We start from the raw sequence: 19,353 nt of genomic DNA, 5'->3' as shown, positions 1-19,353 counted from the left end.
TTTAACATCTCGTCCAGCGTTTGGCGCTATCCAGTACTTGGCTGCTGATTTTAGGATTTTAGTGAACTGTGTATTAATACTGGGTTTGTGTGATCTAGAAGCCGTTATTGGTTTGCGAAGGCTCTCCTGCCTGTTGGTGTCACTTTAGCTCTCGAGCATGGAATTCAGGTGCGCAGCCGATGTGAACGCCAGACGTCGAGAAGGTGCTGATTCCTTTCAGGCTATCGTAACATCATATTCACGAATGTTTTCCATAATAGTTATTTCATGTGTTTATCAGACCTTGCTATTTGAGTATTTGTTTTGAAAGCAAATAGCTTCTACAAATTGTAATTTTTCATATTCACAAGTGATTAGTGAGCTCAGAACTGTAGTTATGATACGGTTACATTTGTGTAAAGTAATTTTTTATTAATTTAAAGTTGTGACCATGAGGCTGTTTCTCTTTAAAATTATGTTTGGAATTATTCTCATTGCTTTTATTCAGTTGAATAACCGGTGTAGATCATCCCAATTTGCTAATGCTAATTAAGCATTGTGTTGTTAACCGTGCTCTGTTTTAATTAACGTCGTGAGAATAAATTTTTGTGTCCACAAATGAGGCCAACATTCCACTCCAGAAGCCCATGTGCCCTGCTTACTGTTCTACCACCTTACCACTCACTTCTGCACTTCCTGATGAGCATGCTGTAGACACTCCCATTTCGATAGATTACAACAGCCACATTCACAGGACTGAATGGATACGTTCCCCTCTTGACAAACGCTCAGGAACCCGATCACATCTTAATAGCCCCACTAAATCTATCGACCTTAGTCCCATAGAAATGCGAGTCTGTGAGTTCCTGGAACAGCGTGTGATCGCAGCTCACCCCCGACTAGTAGCTATGCAGATGTAGTCATCATTTGGTGCATATCATGCGAAATCCGTGTATTTCCTTCGTAGCCGAATGGAGGCCACTGTCAAGGGTACACACAGTGTTGACGGTATTTGCATCCTCATGGCGTGCTTGTCAGGGGATGGACTGGAACAGGCTCTGATGTGAGCACCCTGCTGTGCGGAGTCAGTTTGGAAGATGCCGCGAGGACAGAATGAGCAGCAGAGCAGTTGCCATAATTATCTCGTGCCCTTGAGGTCAGTGCTGCGAGGCGTTGCGCAAGAATACTTCCAACGTCGGATGCCGAGAAAGTTTGACCAGGAAGCGCTGGAGGAGGGAGGGGGGCAAGGGATGAGAGGGGGAGGGGTTCTGGAGCGGAGGGCACACTGCGGACAGAGTAGTCCGGTAGTGCCCAAGATAAGGATAAAAGGCGGTCTTCGCGACAGCCCACTACACTGGCCGCAGCGGCACAGGACAGAACTCACACATCTGGTAAGTCTCTATGTGTTTCTTCCAGCACTGTGCGATGTGCTGTGCGTATCACTTTCCTCAACTTGACGGTCTCAATGTTATCCTCCTTTTATATCTGTATCTGTGAAAACGAGACTAGCTAGAGGTGGTACCGAGTTTCAACACAATTTTCTCAAATGTTTCTACGACCTCTAGCGCAACAACTCTTGATATGCATTCCGGTATCGATTCCCGTCATCTACACATTTCAGCAGCTACTGATTCTTACGGCACAGTCGACGTAATGGCGCCACTGGTCACACTAACTATTGTTACATGTTGTGTGCACTAGAAACAGGTTCCCGAGCGCATGCTACTTTCGATGCAAACTTGTCAGATCTGACAACTGAAGGAGTACAGATCTGCTGGAATACTGCCGTACAGTCCTCATATACAGAGTGATTCACGAAGATATGCAAATGTTTAGTTACGGAGTTATGGCTAGTAAAAATTTTGCCTGAAATTTAGCAACTTCGCTAATATGAAGATATCGCAAAACTGGATGAGATTAAAGTAAAGCACGATTCCCATTTATTTTCTTGTTATTGGTCTGATGAATCTAATAAAACGTGCCCCAGGCATGTATCTACAATAGTTTTCCGGAATATCCAGAGAAGCAAAGGCGTAATTTCGTGAAATTTTAAATTTATTAAATACTTGGCCTAATTTGTTTTTTTAAATTCCTGACAATTGCAGAAAGCTTTCAACAGAAGTTGTAGAGAATTAAATTTTGGAATAATTGTGGTAAAAGCATTAACTGCAACTGTATGAATGTGTCACATAATCTGCTTTTATTTATACTACAGCACACGTGAATTCGTGTTAAACCGAAAAAAAAACGAAGCTCACTGTTAAGAAACTTGTACAAAGTACATAAAATTTCGCAATACAATCACAATCACAATAAATGTTCAAAAACGTCTCCACCGAGTTCAGTGCATTTAGCTGCACGTGTATGAACAGATTTTGTTGCTCCTTTCAGTTTCACAGACTTGTTCATAATTTCGTCTATTGCATTCATAATGCAACCAAGTAGTGCCTCACGTTTATTGACTTTGTCATCATAATCTATGCCTTTCATCCATCCCCATAAACGAAAATCCATTGGTGTTAAATCGGGCAATCTGGGTGGCCAGAGACGTGTAGCACCACGACCAACCCATTTCTGGGGAAAATGTTCATTTAAATGTGCAGTATCTGCGCTGGTTAAATGTGGAGGCGCGCCGTCATATTGAAAATACATTTACAGTCGCGTAGCAAGCGGAATATCTTCGGGCAAGTGGGGCATTTCTTCTTGAAGGAATTGTAAGTACGACATGCCAGTTAGACGTCCTGGGAAAATGAATGGTCCAATAAAGTGAGTGTTGATTATACCAGACAACAAATTTATGCTAAATCGCTGCTGGAAATTGCGCTGCACTGTTGCTTGTGGGTTTCCTTCAGACCATACGTACTCGTTAAAAAAATTGTTTATACTATCTCGAGTAAACAGTGCCTCATCAATAAATAAAACGTATTTGTGTAACTGTCGATTAGTTTTTAACCAGTTGCAAAACTCCAAGCGAAGGGCAGGATCTCCCAGGTGTAAATGATGCACCTTTTGTTTATGGTAGAGACACACATTATTGCACTTCAGTGTACATCATACCTTACATTGTGAAATGCCTAATAGTTGAGAGATACGCCGTGTACCATACACAGGCTACCTTGAACAGCATCCATAATATCTTCATCATCGTCTTCACGTGTCGAGCTCTCGTACTGATTATGAACGCTAGGTAGAGAACCTGTCTCCTGTGACATTCGAAATGCTCCACTAATGATTCGTCCATTCGGAATCCTCCGAGATGGGTAACGTCCGCGATATTCGTTAATATCAACCGTAGCATTGCCATCACATTTTCCATAAATAAACAATATATCGGCGTATTCATACTTCGTAAATTTGAAAGGCATCCCTATTTCAGAAATAATCTTACTTAAATACACTGTTCTTATTGTGTTCTTTGACTGAACAGTACAGAAAACTAATTCGTGTGAAGGTTAGGGAACGACTGAAACAACTCATTAATGGTAACCAACAATGACATAAACGTTTCTACATTCTTAATGAAAAGTAAACAAATTTACTTGTATAACAACCTTGACTTCTCTGGACGTTCCACTGCAGATAGACGTCTGGGTCATGTTTTATTAGATTCAACAGACCAGTAACAACAAGATAAATAGAAATGGTGCTTTAATTTAACCTCGTACAGTTTTGCGAGCGAGATGCTTGGCTTATGAGCAGCCGCTCGACCACGAGACCCACGTTTTCTCACCACCCACCTAAGTCATAGTACTTGCCGTGGATCCTATTGCAGTTTGGAATTCCTGTATGATGGTCTGGGCAGATGTCTGTTTATAACACATTACGACGCTCTTCAACTGTAGGTGCTCTCTGTCAGTCAACAGACGAGATCGGCCTGTACGCTTTTGTGCTGTATCACATTGGAAATAGTGGACTTAGTGATATTTAGGATTGTGGAAATCTCGCGTGCAGACGTATGACACAAGTGACACCTAATGACCTGGCCACATTCGTAGTCTGTGAGTTTCGCAGAGCGCCCCATTCTGCTGTCTCACGGTGACGAATGACTGCAGATGTCGGTCATATGGAGTTCCTGGCAGTAGGTAGCAAACAATGCACCTAATATGAAAAACTTATGTTTATGGGGGTGTCCGGATGCTTTTGTTGTGGGGGTGTCCGGATGCTTTTCTTCTCGTAGTGTTTGCCTATGACCTCCCATTACACCCCTGGACCCATTTCACCGAAATATGACAAACAAACAAACTACATGACTGTATGAGCATCATCACTGCTTGTCTTGTAGCCTTCCAGGTCGATATGAGTGGGAATATGGACCATATCGTATTTTGACAGCTCATGCCATATCAGCTGCTCCATATAATAGGCATATTGTGTTCATATAGAGGTGGCTGGTCTTAGGAACCTGCTTTGCTGTGATGCCTACTAATCGACTGAACAAAATGGTTTTACAGTGGGTAGGCTGTACTGAACAACAGTGTGTTGGGATCAAGTAGAACTGACCTGGTTTATCGATTTTCTTTGCATGACATCAGGGGCACTGATTGGTTTCAAGTCCCTCATGTGTAAGCTGCAATCCACAATATGTTTGTTGTGGGAATATTATCAGCCTGCTTTATCGACATGTTTAGTAATGGCTACATATGTGGGTGGGCATGGCTGGGGAATTTCTAAATGGATAGAGGAGGGGATGGACTGAGGGAGGGACCAGGAAATGATGGACTGGGTAAGTGGAGGCAGGGGGAGATGATAGGAGGCGATGGACCGAGAGAGAAGGAGCAGGAGAAGACATAGATGGGAGTGGGAGGAGGTGAACACTGAGTGGCCAGGGGTAGAAGATGAATGAGGAGAGGCGGCTGGGGTAGATGAGTGGGGGATAGGAGGAGATGGGTAGGAGAGATGGGCAGGAGGAGAGGAAAAAATGTAGGGAAGAAGAGATGTTTCAAAATGGCTCTAAGCAGTATGGAACTTAATATCTGAGGTTATCAGTCCTGTAGACTTAGCACTACTTAAACCTAACTAACCTAAGAACATCACACACATCAATGCCCAAGGGATGATTCGTACCTGCGACTGTATCAGCTGCATGGTTCCAGACTGAAGCGCCTAGAACCGCCAGTGAAGAAGAGATGGGTTTGGAGAAGAGGAGGACAGAAAGGTAGAGAGGTGTAGGAGATAATGGAAAGAGAAATGGTGGCAGATGGATAAGAGAAAGAGACCAGGAGGAAGTGGATAGGGAAGGATGGGAGTTGCAAAGGGAGAGGGTGCAAGAGGAAATGGATATATAGAGGGGGCAGATTTAGATGGAATAGCAGATTGGAGGCAGGAAGAGGTGGAGAGGGAGAGTGATGGAAGGACTATGGACAACGTGGGGAGGAGGATGTGGACAGTGAGAAAAGGGAAAGGAGAAAATGGAGAGAGGGGGTGGAGAAGATGGACAGAGTGAGAGGGAGGAGGAGGAGATGTAGAAAGAGAGAAAAAAGAGGAGATAATCAGAGGTAGAGGGAGAATGAGATGAACTGAGACAGGGGTTGCAGGAGCCAGATGGATAGTGTAGGTGAGTAGTTGTAAGATGGAAAATGATGAGGACATAGGACTGGACAGACAGACAGAGGGGTGAGGAGGAGATGAATGAAGACAGTATGCAGGCAGAGATGTATGCAATATATGTGCCATACAGGTTTGCAAGTGAAATTGTGGGAACAGTGACATACAACTGATCCTCTAAACTGTACACCCATATCACAGACATTATAGTCAGTAAGATTTTGGAATATACAGGCTGATCCAACTTTATAAAGTACCTTGAATCATCGGCACATGGACAGCACTGACTCAGGAAATATCTTTCTTATGGAACCCTACTGGCTTTTTGTCCACACAAAGTAATTACTGCTATCGACAGATTGATTCCATAATTCTAGACCCACAGATAGCTTTTGACACCGTTCCTCACAACCAGCTTCTAATAAAATTGCATACCTGTGGAGTATCATCTGTGACTGGATTCGTGAGTTTACGCTATAAAGCTCTCAGTATTCATCTCTTGGTGCTCCATCTCTCTTTCCATCCCTCTTTACCCCCATCCATCCCCATCTGCCCCTTTCTCTAGCATTCCCTTCCCTATGTATTTCAACCTCCCCAGACATGTAGCCCCTATTAAACGTGATGACAAAACAAGCTGATAATACTCCCACAACACACCTATAATACTGTGTGGCCTACATGTCAAGGGCTTGAGGCCATTTTCTTCTCTTGATTTATATGTTGTGGTGCTCTGTATGGCGACTGCAGGGTGAACCATCTCGAACTTGCACTGCAAATATTATGGAAATGGGATGTGATATTGAAGTGCAGTTTTCACAGAATGAATTGGAAGCCAGAGTCTTGTACTGTTAGTCAATACACAGATTGTAATAATACTTAGAAACTGTATTTTCTGTACCTGCAATTTTTCAAATGAAACAAATCTTATTGCCAGTAACAAACTAAAAATGGGGTAAACTAGAATTTCAGTGCTGTTTGCTGCAGAAGTCTAGTGCGAGCCAGGTATGGGATATCACATTGTGAAATGTTTCCACATTGACACTTCTTTGTGCCATTCAACCTGCATAGTTGTTAGATCGATGTTGTTACGTTGGTTTAGAGTGTGCTTGTGTGTTCCTTGAGTGCACTGCTATGAGTTACTAAGTGACAGTCTAAGCAGTATCTCATGTGTGTACAATGGGATTTATCGGTGCAGAAAGAGCTGACATGTTCATGGTGTATGGAGAGTGTAGGAATGCAGTGCATGCGGCAGGAGGCCAATCTCGGCCATCTTCTCAATCGGTTGTGTGAAAATGATAGTGTAACAACTATGGAACGCAACAGAATGAAACAAGTGATGACAGATGGGGGGAAATTAATTTTCTTGCTGTTGTTGCAGTTGATCAACACAGTACCTCCTGTGCAATCGATTGTGGGAGTGGCAGGAGTCAGGCAAGTGCCCTACACATTCTCCATCAGCGTAAATTCCATCCCCATTACATCTACCTCAGTCAAGAGCTCCATGGAAACAATTATAAGAATCGTGTTCACTTCTGTACATAAGCATTACGACTAGTACTCCAGATGTTTCATGTGTCTTCTTTCGTGGTGAAGCCAAGAAAACGGTGGAAACGTGCACTATTGGTATGTGGACAATCCCCATTGGCTTCCTTGGGTGGAACATCAGTGCCCATGCAGTGTAAACATTTGCTGTGGGATAGTAAAACATCAAATCATAGGCATAAGTTTCATAGATAGAACAATGAATGCGCACAACTATCACAGCCTCCTAACAAACCATCTCCCACAGATACTAGAAGGCTTTCCTCTGCACACAGAGAGGAACCTGTGTTACCAATATGACCGCTGTGCACTACATAGTGCGTGGAGTATTACAGCGTGTCTTCACAAATTGTTTCCAAAACGTTGGATTGGATGGCGAGGACCAGTACGTTAGCTGCCCCATTTTCCAGATTTGATGCGTGTAGACTTTTTCTGTGGGGAAAGCTGAATGACACTGCCTGCAAGGACATACCGACTACACTTGATGATACGCAACGAGTCATAACTGTAGCCTGCTAGGAGATGTTCGACGAAATGCTAGCATGTGTGCAGCAGTCGCTCCATATCAGATAGGAAACGTATGCTGCCGCTGCTGGTGGTCATTTTGAACACAATCTGTGATGGTCAGTTACCTCGTTACTGCCCAGAATCCACATAACTAGTGCATGCATTTACGTTGTCCTTTAGTGTGTACTACCACAGGTATTGTACAACTGACAGTGTGGCCACTTTACAAAGTATTTATGTTGTAAGCAGCTTGCACTAGAATCCTGCAACAAACCAACCAACATTATAATTTACACTATTTTTAGTTTCTTAATGACAGTAAGCATTGTTCCATTCAAAAAGTGTACCTTTGCACAAAAAATACACTTTACAAATATTATTACAAACTGTTTATTGGCCAACAATACGGAGCCCTGACTACCTGTACGTTCTGTGATAACTGCGCATCAATAGCACTTTCCATCTCCGCAATATTTTCGGTGCAAATTTTATGTTAGTCACCCTGTATGTATACTTTACATTTTCTGTTACGCATATAGCTGCATCCAAGCTGCTGTCCTGGAAACTAGCATGAGTTCTTGCAGTTCCTATGTGACAAACCAGTACATCCGAACATTATGAAGCACCGAGAAGAAAACTATCTATTGACACATAATCAGCAAGTACGCAGAAAATATCGTTCTTTTAAAACACAACTACGTCTTTTTACTCACGAAGTAATAAGTGCTGTCGACGGGGGATTCCTATTTTTAGATTTCCAGAAGGCTTTCGACACCGTTCCTCACAAGCTTCTTCCAACCATGCCTATGGAATATCTCCAGAGTTGTGCGACTTGATTCGTGATTTCCTGTCAGAAAGGTCACAATTTGTAGTAACAGACGGAAAGACATCGAGTAAAACAGAAGTAATATCCGGCGTTCCCCAAGGAAGTGTGATAGGCCCTCTATTATTTCTGGTCTGTATTAACGACATAGGAGACAACTTGAGTAGCCATCTTAGGATCTTTGCAGAAGATGCTGTCATTTATTGTCTTACAATATCATCAGATGACCATACCGAATTGCAAAATGATTTAGATAGGGTATCTGTGTGGTGCGGAAAATGGGAATCGACACTGAATAAACAAAACTGTGAAGTTATTCTCATGAGTACTAAAAGAAATGCGCTAAATTTCGATTACGCGATGACTCACACAAATCTGAAGGCTGCAAATTCAATGAAATACTTAGGGATTACAACTACAAATCACCTAAATTGGAACGAGCACATAGATAAGGTTGTGGGTAGAGCAAACCAAAGACTGTGATTCGTTGGCAGAACACTTAGAAGGCGCAACAGGTCTTCTAAAGAGACTGCTTACACCACGCTTGTCCGCCATATTCTGGAGTATTGCTGTGCAGTGTGGGATCCCCATCAGGTGGTACTGACGGATGACACCTGAAAAGTTGAAAGAAGGGCTGCTCGTTTTATATTATCGCGAAATAAGGGAGATAGTGCCACAGAAATGATATGTGAATCGGAGTGGGAATCATTAAAACAAAAGCGTTTTTCGTCGCAATGGGATCTTCTTATGAAATTTCAATCATCAGTTTTTTCCTCCGATTACGAAAACATTCTGTCGGCACCCACCTACATAGGGAGAAATTATCATCACTATAAAACAAGAGAATTTAGGGCTCAGACAGAAAAATTTATGTACTAGCTTTTCCCGCGCACCATTCGAGAGTGGAACTGTAGAGAGACATCTTGAAGGTGATTCGTTGAACCCTCTGCCAGGCACTTTATTGTGAGTAGCTGAGTAATCACGTAGATGTAGATGTAGATGTAGAGCCCTGCATAGCATATGGGGCTCTATCTATAAAAATCCGTTGACAGGGTACGATTTCATTCCTCTGCTGAATGTACCCCACAGCCATTTGGGAAGCTTGAGAAAGGGGTCACGTGTTGCCACTGGGCGCGTCCTGTGGAGCAGAGGACACTCAAGTCGCCCTCTTGTGACGCAGTCGCCATGCAGAGCAGACGCTCCTGTATTTTCAGCCTTCTGTCGTAGCTGACCGCACTTTGCCGACTTTTCCCTTCTCTGCTCTCTGGTCCAGAAACCAGCTTGCTCTAAACGCGCGCTACCTTCTTCTCTCTTTCCTGCACCAGTACTTCACTAACAGACTGATGAACGTCCCTAAACTCCAGCCTGGACAAGACCTCGCGTACTCCGTAGTTTTCAAAATGTAGCAGAATGTTGGTTTCTCTGCCAGTGCTCTTCTCTCGCATTCTTGACACAGTCCACTTCCACAACTGGTGCGATTTGTACAATTACTGTGAACTGGTTTTGACTTTACCACTATACAGGAAACTGGTAACATTCTGTGTAATGCTGTGCAAATGCTTTGTTGTACATAAAGAACGTGAGTGAGTAATGTATGAGGGAGTGCCTGATTTTCTCTTAATATATGCGAGATGACTCATGTAAGATTTTGACCTTGGAAATACATAATGTGATCAAAAGTATTCGGACACCTGGCTGAAAATAAGTTACAAGTTCGTGGCCTCTCCATCACTAATGCTGGAATGTAATATCGTGTTGGCTCACCCTTTGCCTTGATGACAGCTTCCACACTCGCAGGCATACGTTCAATCAGGTGGTGGAAGGTTTCTTGGGGAATGGCAGCACATTCTTCATGGAGTGCTGCAATGAAGGGAGATATCGGTTTTTCGGTGATACCTGGCATGATGCCGGTGTTCCAAAACATCCCAAAGGTGTTCCATAGGACTCATATCAGGACTCTGTGCAGGACAGTCCGTTACAGGGATGTTATTGTCTTCTACTGCCGCCTTAGGCTCTGTATTATGAACAGGTGCTCGATCGTTTAGAAAGATGCAACAGCCATCCCCGAATTGCTCTCCAACAGTGAGAAGCAATGAGATGCTTAAAATATCAATATAGGCCTGTGCTGTGATAGTACCACGCAAAAACAAGGGGTGCAAGCTCCCTCCATGGAAAACACGACCACGCCATAACATCGCCGCCTCCGAATTTTACTGTTTGCACTCTACACGCTGGCAGATGACGTTCACTGGACATTCTCGATAACCACACCTGCCATCGGCTGGCCACATTGTGTACCGTGATTCGTCACTCCACGCAACGTTTTTCCACTGTTCAGTCGTCCAATGTTTACGCTCCTTACAGCAAGCGCGGCTTTGTTTGGCATTTACCTGCGCGATGTGTGGCTTACGAGCAGCCGCTCGACTGTGAAATCCAACTTTTCTCATCTCCCGCCTAACTGTCATAGTAGTTACAGTGGATCCTGATGCAGTTCGGAATTCCTGTGTGACCGTCTGGATAGATGTCTGCTTGTTACACATTAAAACCTTCTCAAGCTGTCGGCAGTCTGTCAGTCAACAGACGAGGTCGGCCTGTACGCTTTTGTGCTGTATTTGGCGCTTCACGTTTGCATCTCACTGTCACATGTCAAATAGTGGACCTAGGGATGTGTAGGAGTGTGGAAATCTCGCATACACACGTATTATAAAAGTGACGTCTAATCGCCAGACGATGTTCAAAGTCCGTGACTTTTTTTTGAATTTTTTGATTAAATTCAGCCAAAAATAACAAAGTTGCTCTGTGATATCCGCTGAAGATTGTGAGTATAGTTCTCCAATTACGTGCAGTGTAGCCATTCCGATTTTCATCTGAAATCAGAAAGTATTTGATTTTACGTTACTAACTTATTTTCTAAGAATATGAGCCTCAGTGCAGGTGAAAATAATGTAAATTAAAAACTGTGCAGGCGTTGGAACAATTTACAGCGATTTTCACATTTTTTTCTCCATTTAGGCGAAGAAAAATACCCGTGAAATCATGACATCTCCTCATAAGTTGGTTCATATAATTAGTAATTTTACACACAATCATACTATCACATTTAATAATGATCGATTCAATACTTTTTGAGTTAGACTGCACGCAAATGTGAAAAAAGTCATTTGGAGATGAACGCGTTTGAGAAATCAATTCTTGGAAACTGGAAATTCAAGGAAGTCAACAATAATGTAAAATACTTACCAATTCATCTGCGATTCCAGTGCCATATAGTAACCATTCTTCTTCCTCACAGGCTTCATTTTGCGCTTGCTGCAGTGCTTTACGTGCCTTCCGTCTTTCCTTCGATTCAATGAACTACGTCGATTGTGCCAGCATACGCGCTGGTTATCTATTTGTTCGGCATAACTGAATCTTTACGTGTCTCTTACAATTCCTGCCTCGTTCATGGCCATCAGAAGGGATGAATTTCCTTCATTGAATAAGGCAGCTGCTAAATACGACGCCAAATCAACCACTTTTAGTCCGGAGTGCAAGTGTTTGGGAGCTAATCACCAAATAGTGGAATTAAAAGTTTCATTAGCATTTTGTGTGTGGCCACCTACATATTTCTCCAGTAATTCATCCCCTGATAAATCTTATATCGGAAGAATTTCCTTCTGTACGAATGCGAATTTCGCTTTGAAATTTTGACAGAGTATTCTTGGATAGTTAGCTTAACGACTTATACAATAAAAACTAGATTTTTCGAACCTCCCAGTGTGGTTTCACCATTAACCATCGTAATCCAGATTAGGTTGTTATATTAATTTAGATTTTCTATCCAGTTTGTTGAAAGTAAATAAATTGTGGAGATTTACTTACTCATAAATTTACAGATTCTCCAGCAGTTGTTTATTTGACCTGACAGCATTGTCCTTACATCATGTTCTGCAGAAGCGTTAGTTGGTTCATCTGCATTTTTGTCGCAGTACTCACAGCTGCCGACTATAGCGACTCTCATCCCAGTACAGGTAAAGATTTTACTTGTATAAATTTACGTAAGTCTGTATATGATAATGAATAACCAGTTTTAGTAGGTAATGAAGAACATATTCCATATTTTCATTAAGTATTTTATATATTTGTTTTTCGATCCTGAACTCACAGTCTACCACTTTGAAACTGACAATTTGAGTAAGTGCCATTATTTTCCGTTACTTCCAGAAACTTTTCATGGTTCAAGAAATTCATGCAGTGCAAACTTATCTCATTTCTAGAATTATTTGATGATTTAATAACTGATTTGGGTCATTTTATTATTATGTGTAAAATCTCTAACTTCACTGAGTTCCTATATTATTATTTTTGTTTTTATAGTCCGTATGAGTTGGAATACAGTTTACATATGTGTTACATACGTGTTGGTAGACCTTGAGAGTGGTAATCATAGCCTTTTTCTAAATTATTTTCATAAAGGTTTACTGGTCCCGTCTAGATCAATATAACACATGAATAGACGAAGCTAAACAGCATCTATTTCACATAAGTAGTCGTGGTATACAGGTATTTGACATGTCTTCCAGGATTACGGTAGTACATTGTACACCGCCTTCCATAAATTTATATTGACTACAGAGAAACCTTCTTACGTTCACAATATTTATATAACCAATTAAAAACACGAATCTGACAATGGTAATCATCTCAGGAGGTATCCATCAGAAATTGTAATGCTTGTGTTGACTATGTTATTCCCTGTTTCTTATCTGTTTAAATTCATTGAGGTATGGGTTCAAAATTATGGTACGTTAGCTTCCAACGTGTCCTTTCATCAGCGGCAGAATTTATAAATAAATGGTGGATGTCATCATTGTGGTTCAGCTGAACATTTGCTTGCATGTAGAACAGAGTTCCATAGAACCTTCACATGGGCACAAACAGTAAATTTTGAAGGAGTGTTAAGTATTCCCATCCATATAGATAACTTGTAGCACTTACTCCTTCAATTTATTTTGAACAATATACTAGTTTCTCTTTTCTTGGAAATAATGATTATTTTAGGAAGACAGGTATGAGCTTAAGAGCCAGTTACATGGCACATGCTGCAACTATACCAGTAGCATTGTCGTTCTCTTGTTAGTAATATAAGTAATTCAATAATAAACCATGTTCCTCTTCACAGTGTGAGATATGTCATGTTCTCTATTATGATTGCTATCTGAGTGAATGTCCATCAAATTATTGCTATTTACTTTCTGTAACAATACGTTACAGAAAGTAACTACAAGTAGGTCTACATTTTCGTAGCAGTATGTAGCTGATATGCACACTGTTTCAAAGGAACCACATGGTAAACAAAATGTCATTCAAGAATGGGACGTAATTGATGTCTGTAGATCATAAATTTTAAGTAACCACGTTGGTGTCGTCTGTAAGCATTAATTTAATTTCACATCTAATTAACGCCTTCTGTGTGCAGATTGTTACCAGAAATTCGAAGCATAAGGGGACGCTAGGCTATACAAAAATGTAACACCTTGTTCCGATGCCACAGAAACTTCCTGTGATGGGACAAGATTTTAGCCAGTTAACTGATGAGTTACTGATTTTATAACTGCTAATAGCAGGCTGAACAGCACAAAGGCTTTAGTCCAATCAAACAAGATATTTACAGAAAAAGAATTTCTGTTTAAATGCTCTAAGGTATACACAAATACAAAGATAGGAATATTCCTCTGAAAGCCAAATTATTTTTATTCCTAATTGCAAAGTATTAAATACATTTAATTGTATGAATTAATTATTTTAATAATTTGAGGTTCTCCACATTTGTAACATCCAATTAGAGTTCCCTGGAATTTTGTGTAGGGCACCTTTTTCTAAAGAGTTCCTATGATGGTGTATTTCATTTTGATAAGACCAATACTGTGGTGAAGTGTTGCATTAAAACATAAGTGAAATCTGTTTATTCCATCTATTTCCCCAGAGTAGGTTTTCAGCTGTTTACATGATGTACTGCCACATGATGTGATGCTTATTTCTGGAAGACAGGATGGTGTGGTTGAGTTACCCAGTGGTTACACACAGGTGACTCATAACTTTCATGTAAAATATTGGGAGTTAGTTGTTGTACGATATACACTGCAAGTCTAATGTCAGTGACATTTGAGCATCTCATGTACCTGGTCAGTGTGTGTCATGTGCCTTCTGCCTAGTCTGATGCACTGTCGCGACTTCCTCCCTGTGCCAACCTCTTACCTTCAGAGTAGAACGGGTTATCTCACGTACCATGTTGAAAATTCATACCAGGATGTAATATCTTAGAAATGTTTTCCTTATGTTTGGTTGTCGTAGACACCTTCGGCGGAGGAAAGCCATATTTCCCTCTGCATGTCTGCCTCTCAAATCCGCCTTACTTTGTCCTTCATCTGTAATTTTGCTTTCAAGGAAGCAAAATTCCTTCATCTATTTTGTCATCCCAGTCTTTGACGTTAAATTTAACGCTAATCTCATTTCTGGCATTCTTCATTACGTTAATCGGTCATTTGTTCACACTAAGTACATATTTGCATTCATTTGACTCCCCATTCCATTCAACAGACCTTATAATTCTTCCTGGTCTTCACTGACAGTAATGTTTTCAGCGAATCTTCCCCATGGCACTTTATAACCATGACTGTTAATCCAACTCCTACATTTCGCTTTTATTTTCATTACGGTTTCCTAAATGTACAGATTAGACAGTTGGAGAGAAACACCGTTTCACTACCTTACACTCTCATTAAGCACATCTCTTTTCTCATAGTCTTCTGTTCATATAGCTTCTTTTGTGTTCCTATACATATTATTGTATACCCAAATTTCCGAGTATTTCTAGTCATTTCACACTGTAGAACGCTTTTCCTAGGTCGAAGAATTCTATACAAGTATCCTGATTCTTCTTAACTCTTGCATACATTACCAAGTGGAATGCAGCACTTGTCGTCTGGGTTCTGTCGTGTTTCCTATGCACCTACGCTACATCTGTATTCCAGAACAGAGCTTTCTTTGTGGACCAAAGTCTCCTCCAGCCACTCACCACGGATGCAAGACTATTAAGCTCAACATCGAGGCGATAGCATACAGGAGGATGGCACACTGTAATACTTGAGAAACGAGACAATCCTCTTGGCTGCCAGATCTGTCCTTTCGTTCCTCGCAATTCCTATGTGTCCTGGTACCCAGCAAAAAGACACCTAAATCCCCAGTCGATGTAGATGGAGGAGGGACTAGCTTCCCTGCTGAGTACAAACGTTTTACAGAGTGAAGGGAACTTAGAAAATCGGATGAGACAAGAAATTTATCACTGGAAGAACGTCTCACCTACTCCAATGACCGCAAGATCGCATAAAATTCTGCATAAAAGACAGTAAGCGCTTAAGGCAATCTGATCTTGAGGACAAGATCTGTCAAAAAAAAAAAGAGCAACCAACAGGATCCCCTTGTAGCGATACATGCATAAAAACAGCTATATTGTGGTGCCCAGGTAAAATGTCAGGAAATATGTCATTAAAAGCGGAAGCAGGAGTGTAATCTCTCTTGTAGCGCCCCAAATCTAAAATCACTCTGGGTCTCTCCAGTAACCATGGCAGCAGGCAGTTAAAACCCTGGATTTGGGGCAGTACATGGTGCACCTGGATCGCAAATGGCATGTGGCTCTTAAATGGTTGGAAATAAGGGGGATGAACAACATTATAGAGTGTGGGTGAAGTTGGAGCTGTGAGGAACTTGCATGCCTGATGCACTAGGTGGAGCTGCCGGTGACCCCCCAGCCTCTGCACATAGGCTGGGTATGGGACTGGTCCTATAGCGACCTGTGGCCAACTGGAGCCCCTCAAGGTGGACAGTGTCAATTCAAATCAAAAGGCCTCGCCAATGCATAAACCATGCACCCATGGTCCAGCCATGAACGCATGAAAGCCGTATAAAACTTCAATGCTCCGATACACATTGCTGCGGCTCAATGCAAGCTCTTTAGCTGTCAGAATCTACATTCCTAAATCAATAGCTAGGGTCCGGGGTCTCTCTCAGGAATGCTGGTCCCCATGTGCCACAATGCACCACTTGTGCATCAGCTCTCATCTGTGACAAGATTTTAGCTCACGTTCCTGATAAAAACCTCCAATAGAATCTTCTGAACCTCAAAGATCCATTGCTCATCTCATGACTTCCTATCATTCGAGCTTCTGGGCAGGCTGCCACAGCAGCAGCTTTTATCGAAGACCCAAATCTGGTATTAGCCACATAACCCAAATTGGAAGCTTTGCTACATTGGTTGTAGCCCAAGTCTGGAAAAGTCCTCAATGCCATTTCCACAAGGTGAATTGTGTTACTAGGTGTTAGCGTACCCACAAAGCTGAAATTTGCCACCCGTGCACTTCTATGTCTGTGGACTGGTGACTGGGCGACACCAAGGAATATTCTACCCATCCATAGTTTACAGAAGCGACACTGGTACAGGCTATAATCTTGCAGTTTACTCAGTTGCTTTCTATGCAAGCTAAGTTGTAACGCAAGCCAGTCACCTTCCAGACTGACACTGGGTCATCAGCTACAGTAATCGACTGGCCTACACAAGCCATTAAGTCTCCTCCAGGCACACCAGGCGAACGGTCTACCCGACGGGAGACCCTAGTCACACGGCATTTTCATTTCCATACCTTCACAAACAAGTTATGTAGTTCTAGTAACAACACCATTTCTGTTACAGGACGTATCTGTTAGAGGACTTTTCCATAGCAAACGCTACTGTGGTGCCACAGTAACTCCAGCTTGGATTCTGATGGTTGTGGCGCCTCAGGTCTCTAATCTATCCAGCGTAGACTTATTCCATGCCTTGGGGCTTGAGTTCTGCGCTACCTCTGATGCAGTCCAAGCCCTGTGCCTCTCCCTACACCACCTACATCTTGGTTAAATTAGGACCAGTGTTCTGCCAGTGAGCATCCTGTGGCTCCAGACTTATATATCTATTACTGCAGCTCCAAAATTATTTAAGTCTGTAGCGTCGAGTTTTCACACCAGGATAAGTGTCAACAGGACTTGCAACATCTTCAGGACGAGAGCGTCTTCAACCCAGTAACACACAGCCAGAGGGCCCTTCCAACTTGACTGTGGAGAAACCATCAGTCACTGGCTGCATTTGTCGTGACTTCCATGATACTGTGAATGCCCAATCTGTAGTCGTCAGATATATCACTCCCATGCTTCAGGACACTGTTTACATCTCGCTGGGTCTATGGTATTTGCCAAAAATGACCTTCATTATGCTTATTTGCCAAAAATTACCTTCATGATGCTTATCTCCACCTCAAACTGCGTAACGGCTCCCAGGAGACTGTAATCATAACCATCATAGCCACTCCTTTTAGACTGCTCCAATATACAAAGCTTCCGTTTGGCATCGCCAAAGTTACATCAGTTTTTTAAAGGTACTATGTTGTTGTTGTGGTCTTCAGTCCTGCGACTGGTTTTATGCAGCTCACCATGCTACTCTACCCTGTGCAAGCTTCTTCGTCTCCCAGTACTTACTGCAACCTCCATCCTTCTGAATCTGCTTAGTGTATTCATCTCTTGGTGTCCCTCTACGATTTTTACCCTCCACATTGCCCTCCAATGCAAAATTTGTGATCCCCTGATGCCACAGAACATGTCCTACCAACCGGTCCTTTCTTCTTGTCAAGTTGTGCCACAAACTCCTCTTCTCCCCAGTTCTATTCAACACTTCTTCCTTAGTTATGTGTTCTACCCACGTTCAGCATTCTTCTGTAGCACTACATTTCGAAAACTTCTATTCTCTTCTTGTCCAAACTATTTATCGTCCATGTTTCAATTCCATACATGGCTACACTCCATACAAATACATTCAAAAACGACTTCCTGACACTTATATCAATACTCGACCTTATCAAATTTCTCTTCTTCACAAACGTTTTCCTTGCCATTGCCAGTCTACATTTTATATCTTCTCTACTTCGACCATCATCAGTTATTTTACTCACCAAATGGCAAAACACCTTTACTACTTTAATCGTCTCATATCCTAATCTAATTCCCTCAGCATCACCCGACTTAATTCGATTAAATTCCATTATCCTCGTTTGCTTTTCTTGCTGTTCATTTTATATCCTCCTTTCAAGACACTATCCATTCCGTTCAACTGCTCTTCCAAATGCTTTGCTGTCTCTGACAGAATTACAATGTCATCGGTGAACCTCGAAGTTTTTATTTCTTCTCCATGGATTTTAATACCTACACCAAACTTTTCTTTTGTTTCCTTTACTGCTTGCTCAATATACAGATTGAATAACATCACGAAGAGGCTACAAACCTGCCTTACTCCCTTCCCAACATTTGCTTCCCTTTTGTGCCCCTCGACTTCAATAACTGCCTTCTGGTTTCTGTACAAATTGTAAATAGCCTTTCGCTCCCTGTATTTTACCCCTGACACCTTTAGAATTTGTTAGAGAGTATTCCAGTTAACATTGTCAAAAGCTTTCTCTAAGTCCACAAATGCTAGAAACATAGGTTTGCCTTTCTTCTAAGATAAGTCATAAGGTCAGTATTGCTTCATGTGTTCCAACATTTCTATGGAATCCAAACTGATCTTCCCCGAGGTCGGCTTCTACCAGTTTTTCCATTCGCCTGTAAAGAATTCGTGTTAGTATTTTGCAGCTGTGACTTATTAAACTGATAGTTCGGTAATTTTCACATCTGTCAACAAGTGCTTTCTTTGGGATTGGAATTATTATATTCTTCTTGAAGTCTCAGGGTATTTAGCTTGTCTCATACATCTTGCTCACCAGATGGTAGAGTTTTGTCAGGACTGGCTCTCCCATGGCCGTCAGCAATTCTAAAGGAATGTTGTCTACTCCCAGGGCCTTGTTTCGATTCAGGTCTTTCAGTGCACTGTCAAAGTCTTCACGCAGTATCGTACCTCTCAT

The 19,353-nt window shown here is 41.9% G+C and overlaps 1 protein-coding gene across 1 annotated transcript in view; it reads left to right on the top strand.

The window, feature by feature from the left end:
- The first annotated feature begins 1,348 nt into the window (after positions 1-1,348).
- LOC126212841 (ankyrin-3-like) overlaps positions 1,349-19,353 on the top strand; it is a 59,311-nt gene continuing 41,306 nt past the window's right edge. Inside the window, exons 1-2 of the mRNA XM_049940259.1 lie at positions 1,349-1,370; positions 12,271-12,405. Coding sequence (XP_049796216.1) covers positions 12,318-12,405 — 88 coding nt within the window. The 5' untranslated portion in view covers positions 1,349-1,370; positions 12,271-12,317. The remainder of the gene's footprint in view (positions 1,371-12,270; positions 12,406-19,353) is intronic.

The sequence above is a fragment of the Schistocerca nitens genome, chromosome 11, assembly GCF_023898315.1.
Source record: "Schistocerca nitens isolate TAMUIC-IGC-003100 chromosome 11, iqSchNite1.1, whole genome shotgun sequence".
NCBI lineage: Eukaryota > Metazoa > Arthropoda > Insecta > Orthoptera > Acrididae > Schistocerca > Schistocerca nitens.
This window is presented reverse-complemented; position numbering and strand designations above follow the sequence as displayed.